Genomic DNA, 13,494 nt, shown 5'->3' with positions numbered 1-13,494 from the left:
CACCATCCGTCCTTCTGCGTGAGCACCATCCGTCATTCTGCGTGAGCACCATCCGTCATTCTACGTGAGCACCATCCATCATTCTGCGTGAGCACCATCCGTCATTCTGCGTGAGCACATCCGTCCTTCTGCGTGAGCACCATCCGTCCTTCTGCGTGAGCACCATCTGTCATTCTGCGTGAGCACCATCCATCCTTCCATCATTCTGCGTGAGCACCATCCGTCATTCTGCGTAAGCACCATCCGTCCTTCTGCGTGAGCACCATCTGTCCTTCTGCGTGAGCACCATCCGTCATTCTGTGTGAGCACCATCCGTCATTCTGCGTGAGCACCATCCGTCCTTCTGTATGAGCACCATCCGTCATTCTGCGTGAGCACCATCCATCCTTCTGCGTGAGCACCATCCGTCCTTCTGTGTGAGCACCATCTGTCATTCTGCGTGAGCACCATCCGTCCTTCCATCATTCTGCGTGAGCACCATCCGTCATTCTGCGTGAGCACCATCCGTCATTCTGCGTGAGCACCATCCGTCCTTCTGCGTGAGCACCATCTGTCATTCTTCTGCGTGAGCACCATCTCTCATTCTGCGTGAGCACCATCCGTCATCCTTCTGCGTGAGCACCATCTGTCCTTCTGCATGAGCACCATCCGTCCTTCTGCGTGAGCACCATCCGACCTTCTGCATGAGCACCATCTGACCTTCTGCGTGAGCACCATCCGTCCTTCTGCGTGAGCACCATCCGTCCTTCTGCATGAGCACCATCTGTCTTTCTGCGTGAGCACCATCCGTCCTTCCATCATTCTGCGTGAGCACCATCCGTCATTCTACGTGAGCACCATCCGTCCTTCTGCGTAAGCACCATCCGTCCTTCTGCATGAGCACCATCCGTCATTCTGCGTGAGCACCATCTGTCATTCTGCGTGAGCACCATCCGTCCTTCCGTCATTCTGCGTGAGCACCATCCGTCATTCTGCGTGAGCACCATCCGTCCTTCTGCGTGAGCACCATCCGTCCTTCTGCTTGAGCACCATCTGTCAGTCTGTGTGAGCATCATCCATCCTTCTGCTTGAGCACCATCCGTCATTCTGCATGAGCACCATCCGTCCTTCTGTGTGAGCACTATCCGTCCTTCTGCGTGACCACCATCCGTCATTCTGCGTGAGCACCATCCGTCATTCTGCGTGAGCACCATCCGTCCTTCTGCATGAGCACCATCCGTCCTTCTGCATGAGCACCATCCGTCCTTCTGCGTGACCACCATCCATCCTTCTGCGTGACCACCATCCGTCCTTCTGCGTGACCACCATCCGTCATTCTGCGTGAGCACCATCCGTCCTTCTGCCATCCGTCCTTCTGCGTGAGCACCATCCATCCTTCTGCGTGAGCACCATCCATCCTTCTGCGTGAGCACCATCCATCATTCTGCGTGAGCACCATCCATCATTCTGCATGAGCACCATCCATCATTCTGCATGAGCACCAATCGTCCTTCTGCATGAGCACCATCCGTCATTCTGCGTGAGCACCATCTGTCCTGCGTGAGCACCATCCGTCCTTCTGGGTGAGCACCATCCGTTCTTCTGAGTGAGCACCATCCGTCCTTCTGCGTGAGCACCATCCAACCTTCCGCGTGAGCACCATCCGTCATTCTGCGTGAGCACCATCCGTCCTTCTGCGTGAGCACCATCCGTCCTTCTGCGTGAGCACCATCTGTCACTCTGCGTGAGCACCATCCATCCTTCTGCTTGAGCACCATCCGTCCTTCTGCGTGAGCACCATCCATCCTTCTGTGTGAGCACCATCCGTCCTTCTGCGTGACCACCATCCGTCATTCTGCGTGAGCACCATCCGTCATTCTACGTGAGCACCATCAGTCCTTCTGCATGAGCACCATCCATCCTTCTGCGTGAGCACCATCCGTCATTCTGCGTGAGCACCATCCGTCCTTCTGCGTGAGCACCATCTGTCATTCTGCGTGAGCACCGTCCTTCTGCGTGAGCACCGTCCTTCTGCGTGAGCACCATCTGTCCTTCTACGTGAGCACCATCCGTCCTTCTGCGTGAGCACCATCCGTCCTTCTGCATGAGCACCATCCGTCATTCTGCGTGAGCACCATCCGTCATTCTGCGTGAGCACCATCCGTCATTCTGCGTGAGCACCATCTGTCCTTCCATCATTCTGCGTGAGCACCATCCGTCCTTCTGCGTGAGCACCATCCGTCCTTCCATCATTCTGCGTGAGCACCATCCGTCCTTCTGCATGAGCACCATCCGTCCTTCTGCGTGAGCACCATTTGCCTTTCCATCATTCTGCGTGAGCACCATCTGTCCTTCTGCGTGAGCACCATCCGTCATTCTGCGTGAGCACCATCCATCATTCTGCGTGAGCACCAATCCGTCCTTCTGCGTGAGCACCATCCGTCATTCTGCGTGAGCACCACCCGTCCTTCTGCGTGAGCACCATCCGTCCTTCTGCGTGAGCACTCTTCTGCGTGAGCACCATCAGTCCTTCTGCGTGAGCACCATCCGTCATTCTGCGTGAGCACCATCCGTCCTTCTGCGTGAGCACCATCCGTCCTTCTGCATGAGCACCATCCGTCCTCCTGCGTGTGCACCATCTGTCCTTCTGTGTGAGCACTCTTCTGCGTGAGCACTCTTGTGCGTGAGCACCATCTGTCCTTCTGCGTGAGCACTCTTCTGCGTGAGCACCATCCGTCCTTCTATGTGAGCACTCTTCTGCGTGAGCACCATCTGTCCTTCTGCGTGAGCACTCTTCTGCGTGAGCACTCTTGTGCGTGAGCACCATCTGGCCTTCTGTGTGAGCACTCTTCTGCGTGAGCACCATCCGTCCTTCTATGTGAGCACTCTTCTGCGTGAGCACCAAACGTCCTTCTGCGTGAGCACCATCCGTCCTTCCATCATTCTGCGTGAGCACCATCCGTCCTTCTGCGTGAACACCATCCGTCCTTCTGCGTGAGCACCATTTGCCTTTCCATCATTCTGCGTGAGCACCATCTGTCCTTCTGCGTGAGCACCATCCGTCCTTCTGCGTGAGCACCATCCGTCCTTCTGCGTGAGCACCATCCGTCATTCTGCGTGAGCACCATCCATCATTCTGCGTGAGCACCAATCCGTCCTTCTGCGTGAGCACCATCCGTCATTCTGCGTGAGCACCATCCGTCCTTCTGCGTGAGCACCATCCGTCCTTCTGCGTGAGCACTCTTCTGCGTGAGCACCACCCGTCCTTCTGCGTGAGCACTCTTCTGCGTGAGCACCATCCGTCCTTCTGCGTGAGCACCATCCGTCATTCTGTGTGAGCACCATCCGTCCTTCTGCGTGAGCACCATCCGTCCTTCTGCGTGAGCACTCTTCTGCGTGAGCACCATCCGTACTCCTGCATGTGCACCATCTGTCCTTCTGCGTGAGCACTCTTCTGCGTGAGCACTCTTGTGCGTGAGCACCATCTGTCCTTCTGCGTGAGCACTCTTCTGCGTGAGCACCATCCGTCCTTCTACGTGAGCACTCTTCTGCGTGAGCACCATCTGTCATTCTGCGTGAGCACTCTTCTGCGTGAGCACCATCCGTCCTTCTGCGTGAGCACCATCCGTCCTTCTGCGTGAGCACCATCTGTCCTTCTGCGTGAGTACTCTTCTGCCTGAGCACCATCTGTCATTCTGCGTGAGCACTCTTCTGCATGAGCACCATTCGTCCTTCTGCGTGAGCACCACCCGTCCTTCTGCGTGAGCACTCTTCTGCGTGAGCACCATCCGTCCTCCTGCGTGTGCACCATCTGTCCTTCTGCGTGAGCATTCTTCTGCGTGAGCACCATCCGTCCTTCTGCGTGAGGACCATCTGTCCTTCTGCGTGAGCACTCTTCTGCCTGAGCACCATCTGTCATTCTGCGTGAGCACTCTTCTGCGTGAGCACCACCCGTCCTTCTGCGTGAGCACTCTTCTGCGTGAGCACCATCCGTCCTCCTGCGTGTGCACCATCTGTCCTTCTGCATGAGCACTCTTCTGCGTGAGCACCATCCGTCCTCCTGCGTGTGCACCATCTGTCCTTCTGCGTGAGCACTCTTCTGCCTGAGCACCATCTGTCATTCTGCGTGAGCACTCTTCTGCGTGAGCACCACCCGTCCTTCTGCGTGAGCACTCTTCTGCGTGAGCACCATCCGTCCTCCTGCGTGTGCACCATCTGTCCTTCTGCATGAGCACTCTTCTGCGTGAGCACCATCCGTCCTTCTGCGTGAGCACCATGGTGCGTACACAGGAGACTTCTTTCTTTCCCAATCCCACCCACCCACAAGGACAAGAGGAGAGAGGAATAACAGGGCAAGGAGCGGCGCCCACGGAGACGGGGAAGACGTTCGGAAGGATGGGCCAGGTAAATGCCACTGGCCTGGTACCCAACAGGTAACAGTTGTTTATCATTGTGTGTTGTACGATTGTACTGTTGCAATAAAAACCACAGCCCTTTATTGCCAACCACAAGACAATGACTGAGTATGGGGAGCTGCTCGCACCTGGCCTGGGACCCCTCCAGTGCTCTGGGGGCCTCCTGAGAGGGAAGCTGCTGGTCTGGTTTGGAAATGCTGGCTCAGGTAGTTCAGGCTCCTGCCCCCGCATCCTTTCTGCGACTCATCCCGGCCCTGCCCGCCACGCCTGTCTTAGCCCCGAGGCCAGGGACGCAGAAACCTGGAAAAAGGGCAACCTGACAGATGCGTCTCTGCTGCCTGGGCGTTCCGCCTGGGTGGGGCCCCCTCCTGCCCTGGATGAGGCATGCCGCGCTGCCGTGCCTCCACCCCGGGAGGGGCCTGCCTGCTGTATAAAGAGCCAGGCCCCTCCAGCCTGGCCAGGGCAGGCATCCGGGCACGGCGGAGATTGCTGGGCAAGAAGGCAGGGCGACCCGGAATCAAAGCAGCACGAGCATGGCCCCCCTCCACTTCCAGGCCTGGGCCGCGGCCCTGCTCATCCTGGCCTGCGGCCCCCACTCCGCAGGTGAGCACCTTCTCTCGTCAAGCGCCCCAGCTTCAGGGACTGTTACCCACATATTGCAATGCAACCTCACACACCAATATCACTCATGGAATTCAACAACACTAAACATTAAGTTGTGTTCTTGGAAACAGCCAGAGAAGGTCTTTTTTTAATATTATTTGTAAATGCGATGTCCATGTATTATTAAGACCATTTACAAGGGAGAGTCCGCAATAAAGTGCTGAGCCCCGAGCATAGCGCAGCGCAGCCCGCTCGGGCACCCTGAGCGCTATAGGTAGAGAAGGGAGGGGTGGCTCGGGGTTTATTTGGTATAAAGCAGTCCCCGCTTCACCAGAGACGTTCATTGAGGCAGAGAGAGAGTTCAGGCGACACCCAGAGGACTACACACGTTTGCCAATACTTCCCCTGAGTCCTAGGATAGCTGGGGGTGCAGGAGAGAGGACTTGAGTGGCAGGGGGGTGAGAGGGGGTGAGGGCTGCACAGTAAGCAGGAGAGAAGGAAGGTTTGCCAGCAGGGCCTAGCAGTTCCTTAAAGCCTAGGAGCTGCTTTGAGTGCATGTGAGCCGCCAATACTCAACCGAGTGCTGTTTGAGAAGCTTGCTTTTGTACAGGTGATATACACTGCTGCGCCCCCCCCCCTGCTAGCTTCCTTTTCAAACCCCAGAAGGTTTCAAGTGGACAAACAGCAGAACGATCACCTCCCCCCCGCCCCCCACGTCCCCCAGCCTTGAGCCCTTGACTTTCCGAGATGCTTCAACTGCTGTTTATATCATAAAACAAACAGCACGTCCTCGACGTCTCGCGTTTTCAGTCTCTGTGCAGTTCCAAGTCTCTTTGCTATTTGGTAAAATGCTTAACGCCGGAGCATGTGCACAGAACTGGGGGGTAGGAGCCCCTTTCTGAACGCGGAAGATGGCCAGGGCAGTAGTGAAGTGGAAGAGGTCAGAGGGCATGAGGTTGCACCCTGTCTTGTGAATGTTTGTTTACAAGTTGGCCACAGCCAATGGGAGCTCAGACTTCCTCCTGGTTTGGGAAAGCGCGCAAAGGAGAGACCCTAACGGTAGGGGGGGGGTGTGGGCGAGCAGTTGCACAGAGGGTGGGGCAACATTTAGTCCCTTTCAAACCTTGATCGCGAGGTCAAGAGGAGGCATTGGCCAATTGCAGAGAAGACAATAAGGGTCCAGATCAGTCTGGATGACGCCGGTGGGGCGCCAGTGGTCGGAGGCCTGCCACTCTGGGACGGGCAGGCGGGCATGGTGGGTTCTTGGGGCGTTCCTGAGTTTATCCCGGTCCTCCTGTTGCCTCAAGGTCAGCAGCAGTTTGCTAGCCTGGCTGTCTAGCTTTGACGCCCCATTGCACAGCCTGCTAGTTAGGAGCTTGGAGCCGCTTCGCTGTTGTGGATCCAGGGGAGCAGTTGGGAAGGACTGGCAGATGTGATTGGTCAGCTACTTGGTCCTTCCTTGGTCCACTCCACATGAAGGGCAGTGCCGGAGTGTTGCGGCGTCTGGATTTCAGATGAGGGGACATTTTCACCCCTTGTTTACTTGATGTCGATTCATTACGGCAATGTTCTTGCGAAAGGAAGGGCGGTGACTCAGATGAACGTCAAGGACACGTTACTGATTGGATTTGGTTGCTGGCCCAGCTGAGCTTTTTGGGTGTGTGCTGGAAAAACGGAGCCAGTCTCGTGCCAAGTAAGGGTTGGTCGAATGATGGTCTCTCTCGGTCCTTTCTGGAAAGGTGGACTCAATCTCCCAGCAGGTATTCCGTTTGTGTCCTTCTTGGTTCGAGGTGGAGATCTGGGTTTAATGTGTCAACATGCAACCATATTCCACTCATGCATGCTGTCAGTTTGTGGTGTGTATCTGGACTCAGCGTCCCATTGTGCAACATCTTGATTGTAATTTTCTTTCAAGAACAAAACAATATTATTTTGATCCATTGTCGCGGGGCCCCTAAAAGGAGTGGGGCTCGTAGGTCGGTGCCTACTTTGCCCAGTTGGTCATGCGGCACTGCAGATGGGGTTCCTGCGTCATCTTTGGTGGTCTTCACTAGGTCAGTGTCCGACATATGGTGCCTCGTGGTTTCATTCTCGCCTGTCAGGTGTACACTGGATTGGGGATCTCAGCGTCCCCCATCTCCTGCCTGGTATTGGCGTCCCATAGGCTCAGGTTGACCCAGGCTCTTGCAAGTCACTGCAGTGCCGCAGGAGGCACCACACGACCACAAACATACTAGACCGGATTTAGCAATCAGGATCTACATGCTGTAGTGTGTGACCCTCCTCAGTAGCACTGCTCACAGGCCACTGCTATGGTCCATACACAAAAGAATTAGAGAACTCGCGCCTCAGGGTGTACGCAAGTAGGGTCAAAGATTTAAATCAAACAATGTGCGCAGGTTCTGGTGCAGTTGGTGTTTTCCTCGTGAAATCTCCCAAATGCGCGGTGAGCTGCTTGCGCCTTTTGATCTTCTGCGATTTTGGATTGGTAACTTTTTTGGCCTAGGATATTCTCATACTCAATATTGGTAGTTGCTGGGCGGGCAGTCTATGGAAGTGGTAGGTCATGCTGCTCTTCTCGAGATGAAAAACTTCTGTTGTCGTCATGAGGTCACTGGAATGTTGCTGTGGATCTTCCAATGAGGGATGCCAAAGGTCAACCAGCTTGACTCACAGCTTGTCTGCAAAAAGAGGACTCGCAAACGATCCTTCGCTTGTCCGACACCCACCCTCTGGAACTCAATCCCAGTGTCTGCTCGGAATGCCCCCACAATTCTCCAATTTTGCAAATCTCTCGAAATATGGCTCTTTCAGCAACAGCTGACGAAGGACTCATTCCAGTGGATACACATCCCGACGCACAGACCTCACAGTACTGCGCGACGGTTGGAAAATGGCAGCCCAAATGCTGGCTTGCAATGCTCCTGAGCTAGGTCCACACTTTAAACTATAACAATAAATAATAAAATAAAGGTCTGATGTGTGCATTAAGCATCCACAAGGATAATGCTGAGCCTTGGGGACACCACGGGTGAGAGCAGGGGAATCTGCTGTAATGTCATATAGTGGGATCGCAATCCCTCCCACCTTAAAGACTTTAACCAGTGGTAGAAGGGTACCAAAACAAGTAGTGGCACTGTGACCTTGCTGGGTGACAGGGTAAGGGGAGCTTAATGCAAAAGGTAACATGTCGTTGCTGCTTGGCCAGGTTGACAGCCAAGTGGGTGGAAGGGGCAAAGAAGGCAGTGCCCCAGTATTGTTTGTCAGTCAGTGGGATTATTTCTATTTTGCCTGTACTCACTGACTTTCCCTTCACTAGAACTTATACCTAACATCTACCTGAGCAGATGCTGCTTCAACGGGGGTCTGTACCTAGAAAAGGCTTGCATTGTCATGAGCGGAATGTGGTAATTTACTACTAATCCTGGGGCCCAAGAATGAAAGTCTCATCTCCTCTGGCCTGACAGAGAGTTTTAGGGATGAATAGTCTGTGATCCTCCATAGACCAAACGTTCCACCCTCGGATACACTGTGTGATGCTCTCCTGAAGGTAGCACAGGTTCCATCCTGTGTGATGATCCGCTGAAGGTAGCAAAGGTTCCATACTGGGATATACCATGTGATGCCCTCCTGAAGGGAGCACAGGTTCCATACTGTGATATACCATGTGATGCTATCCTGAAGGGAGCAAAGGTTCCATACTGGGATATACCATGTGATGCCCTCCAGAAGGTAGCAACGGTTCCATCCTGGGATACACTGTGTGGTGCCCTCCTGGAGGTAGCAACGGTTCCATCCTGGGATACACTGTGTGGTGCCCTCCTGAAGGTATCAAAGGTTCCACCCTGTGATATACCATGTGATGCCCTCCTGAAGGTATCAAAGGTTCCACCCTGGGATACACCGTGTGATGCCCTCCTGAAGGTAGCAAAGGTTCCACCCTGGGATACACCGTGTGATGCCCTCCTGAAGGTATGAAAGGTTCCACCCTGGGATACACCGTGTGATGCCCTCCTGAAGGTATCAAAGGTTCCACCCTGGGATACACCGTGTGATGCCCTCCTGAAGGTAGCAAAGGTTCCACCCTGGGATACACTGTGTGATGCCCTCCTGAAGGTATCAAAGGTTCCACCCTGGGATACACCGTGGGTTCCATCCTGTGTGATGCTCTCCTGAAGGTAGCACAGGTTCCACCCTGGGATACACCGTGTGATGCCCTCCTGAAGGTAGCAAAGGTTCCACCCTGGGATACACCGTGTGATGCCCTCCTGAAGGTATCAAAGGTTCCACCCTGGGATACACCGTGGGTTCCATCCTGTGTGATGCTCTCCTGAAGGTAGCACAGGTTCCATCCTGTGTGATGATCCGCTGAAGATAGCAACGTTTCCATACTGTGATATACCATGTGATGCCCTCCTGAAGGGAGCAAAGGTTGCATCCTGGGATACACCGTGTGATGCCCTCCTGAAGGCAGCAAAGGTTCCATCCTGGGATACACTGTGTGATACCCTCCTGAGGGTAGCAAAGGTTCCACCCTAGGAAACACTGTGTGATGCCCTCCTGAAGGTAGCAAAGGTTCCATCCTGGGATATACCGTGTGATGCCCTCCTGAAGGTAGCAAAGGTTCCATCCTGGGATATACCGTGTGATACCCTCCTGAAGGTAGCAAAGGTTCCACCCTGGGATATACTGTTTTATGCACTCCTGAGGGTAGCAAAGGTTCCACCCTGGGATACACTGCATGATGCCCTCGTGAAGGAACCAAAAGGTTCCATCCTGTGATATACCCTGTGATGCTTTCCTGAAGGTAGTGAAGGTTCCACCTTGAGATATACTGTGTGATGCCCTCATGAAGGGAACAAAGGTTCCATCCTGGGATATACCATGTGATGCCCTCCTGAAGGTAGCAACGGTTCCATCCTGGGATGCACTGTGTGATGCCCTCCTGAAGGTAGCAACGGTTCCATCCTGGGATACACTGTGTGGTGCCCTCCTGGAGGTAGCAAAGGTTCCATCCTGGGATATACCCTGTGGTGCCCTTTTCAAGGTAGCAAAGGTTCCATCCTGGAATATACTGTGTGATGCCCTCCTGAAGGTAGCAAAGGTTCCATCCTGGGATATACCGTGTGATACCCTCCTGAAGGTAGCAAAGGTTCCACCCTGGGATATACTGTTTTATGCACTCCTGAGGGTAGCAAAGGTTCCACCCTGGGGTACACTGCGTGATGCCCTCGTGAAGGAACCAAAAGGTTCCATCCTGTGATATACCCTGTGATGCTTTCCTGAAGGTAGTGAAGGTTCCACCTTGAGATATACTGTGTGATGCCCTCATGAAGGGAACAAAGGTTCCATCCTGGGATATACCCCGTGATGCCCTCCTGAAGGTAGCAACGGTTCCATCCTGGGATGCACTGTGTGATGCCCTCCTGAAGGTAGCAACGGTTCCATCCTGGGATACACTGTGTGGTGCCCTCCTGGAGGTAGCAAAGGTTCCATCCTGGGATATACCCTGTGGTGCCCTTTTCAAGGCAGCAAAGGTTCCATCCTGGGATATACCCTGTGATGCCCTTCTCAAGGTAGCAAAGGTTCCATCCTGGGATACACTGTGTGATGCCCTCATGAACGTAGCAAAGGTTCCATCCTGGGATACACCGTGTGATGCCCTCCTGAAGGTAGCAACGTTTCCATCCTGGGATATACAGTGAGATGCCCTCCTGAAGGTATCAAAGGCCCCACCCTGGGATACACCGTGTGATGCCCTCCTGAAGGTAGCAAAGGTTCCATCCTGGGATATACCGTGTGATGCCCTCCTGAAGGTAGCAAAGGTTCCGTCCTGGGATATACCGTGTGATGCCCTCCTGAAGGTAGCAAAGGTTCCATCCTGGGATATACCGTGTGATACCCTCCTGAAGGTAGCAAAGGTTCCACCCTGGGATATACTGTGTGATGCACTCCTGAGGGTAGCACAGTTTCCACCCTGGGATACACTCTGTGATGCCCTCCTGAAGGTACCAAAGGTTCCATCCTGTGATATACCCTGTGATGCTTTCCTGAAGGTAGTAAAGGTTCCACCTTGAGATATACTGTGTGATGCCCTTCTGAAGGTAACAAAGGTTCCATCCAGGGATACACCCCGTGATGCCCTCCTAGAGGTAGCAAAGGTTCCATCCTGGGATATACCCTGTGGTGCCCTTCTCAAGGTAGCAAAGGTTCCATCCTGGGATATATTGTGTGATGCTCTCCTGAAGGTAGAAATGGTCCTATCCTGGGATACACTGTGGTGACCTCCTGGAGGCAGCAAAGGTTCCATATTGGGATATACCCTGTGATGCCCTTCTCAAGGTAGCAAAGGTTCCATCCTGGGATACACTGTGTGATGCCCTCTTGAAAGTAGCAAAGGTTGCATCCTGGGATATACAGTGAGATGCCCTGCTGAAGGAAGGTGAAGGTAGAAAAGGTTCCATCCTGGGATATACTGTGTGATGCACTCCTGAGGGTAGCAAAGGTTCCACCCTGGGAAACACTGTGTGATGCCCTCCTGAAGGTAGCAAAGGTTCCACCCTGGGATACACCGTGTGATGCCCTCCTGAAGGTAGCAAAGGTTCCATCCTGGGATATACCATGTGATGCCCTCCTGAAGGTAGCAAAGGTTCCATCCTGGGATATACAGTGTGATACCCTCCTGAAGGTAGCAAAGGTTCCACCCTGGGATATACTGTGTTATGCACTCCTGAGGGTAGCAAAGGTTCCACCCTGGGAAACACTGTGTGATGCCCTCCTGAAGGTAGCAAAGGTTCCACCCTGGGATACACTGTGTGATGCCTTCCTGAAGGTAGCAAAGGTTCCATCCTGGGATATACCATGTGATGCCCTCCTGAAGGTAGCAAAGGCTCCATCCTGGGATATACCATGTGATGCCCTCCTGAAGGTAGCAAAGGTTCCATCCTGGGATATACAGTGTGATACCCTCCTGAAGGTAGCAAAGGTTCCACCCTGGGATATACTGTGTGATGCACTCCTGATGGCAGCAAAGGTTCCACCCTGGGATACACTGTGTGATGCCCTCCTGAAGGTAGCAAAGGTTCCATCCTGGGATATACCATGTGATGCCCTCCTGAAGGTAGCAAAGGTTCCATCCTGGGATATACCGTGTGATACCCTCCTGAAGGTAGCAAAGGTTCCACCTCGGGATATACTGTGTGATGCACTCCTTAGGGTAGCAAAGGTTCCACCCTGGGATACACTGTGTGATGCCCTCCTGAAGGTAGCAAAGGTTCCATCCTGGGATATACCATGTGATGCCCTCCTGAAGGCAGCAAAGGTTCCATCCTGGGATATACCATGTGATGCCCTCCTGAAGGTAGCAAAGGTTCCATCCTGGAATATACTGTGTGATACCCTCCTGAAGGTAGCAAAGGTTCCACTCTGGGATATACTGTGTGATGCACCCCTGAGGGAGGGTAGCAAAGGTTCCACCCTCGGATACACTGTGTGATGCCCTCCTGAAGGTAGCAAAGGTTCCATCCTGGGATATACCATGTGATGCCCTCCTGAAGGTAGCAAAGGTTCCATCCTGGGATATACCGTGTGATACCCTCCTGAAGGTAGCAAAGGTTCCACCCTGGGATATACTGTGTGATGCACTCCTGAGGGTAGCAAAGGTTCCACCCTGGGATACACTGTGTGATGCCCTCCTGAAGGTAGCAAAGGTTCCATCCTGGGATATACCGTGTGATACCCTCCTGAAGGTAGCAAAGGTTCCACCCTGGGATATACTCTGTGATGCACTCCTGAGGGTAGCAAAGGTTCCACCCTAGGATACACTGTGTGATGCCCTCCTGAAGGTAGCAAAGGTTCCATCCTGGGATATACCATGTGATGCCCTCCTGAAGGCAGCAAAGGTTCCATCCTACGATATACCATGTGATGCCCTTCTCAAGGTAGAAAAGGTTCCACCCTGGGATACACTGTGTGATGCCCCCCTGAAGGTATCAAAGGTTCCACCCTGGGATACATTGTGTGATGCTATCCTGAAGGTAGCAAAGGTTCCACCCTGGGATACACTGTGTGATGCCCTCCTGCTGTTAGAAAAGGTTCCTCCCTGGGATACAATGTGTGATGCTATCCTGAAGGCAGCAAAGGTTCCATCCCGGGATGCACTGTGTGATGCCCCCCTGAAGGTATCAAAGGTTCCACCCTGGGATACACTGTGTGATGCTATCCTGAAGGTAGCAAAGGTTCCATCCTGGGATATAATGTGTGATGCCCTCCTGAAGGTAGCAAAGGTTCCACCATGGGATATACTGTGTGATGCCCTCCTGAAGGTAAAAAAGGTTCCATCCTGGGATATACCCTGTGATGCCCTCCTGGAAGTAGCAAATGTTTCATCCCGGGATGCACTGTGTGATGCCCCCCTGAAGGTATCAAAGGTTCCACCCTGGGATACACTCTGTGATGCTATCCTGAAGGTAGCAAAGGTTCCATCCTGGGATATACT

The 13,494-nt window shown here is 53.5% G+C and overlaps 1 protein-coding gene across 1 annotated transcript in view; it reads left to right on the top strand.

Annotated features, from left to right (window-relative positions):
* Positions 1–4,837: 4,837 nt before the first annotated feature.
* Positions 4,838–13,494, top strand: part of CDSN (corneodesmosin) — a 33,490-nt gene continuing 24,833 nt past the window's right edge. Inside the window, exon 1 of the mRNA XM_069635313.1 lies at positions 4,838–4,997. Within this exon, the coding sequence (XP_069491414.1) occupies positions 4,928–4,997 (70 nt within the window). The 5' untranslated portion in view covers positions 4,838–4,927. The remainder of the gene's footprint in view (positions 4,998–13,494) is intronic.

This window comes from Ambystoma mexicanum, chromosome 13 (genome assembly GCF_040938575.1).
Source record: "Ambystoma mexicanum isolate Mex_15411 chromosome 13, UKY_AmexF1_1, whole genome shotgun sequence".
In the NCBI taxonomy this organism is placed as follows: Eukaryota; Metazoa; Chordata; class Amphibia; order Caudata; family Ambystomatidae; genus Ambystoma; species Ambystoma mexicanum.
This window is presented reverse-complemented; position numbering and strand designations above follow the sequence as displayed.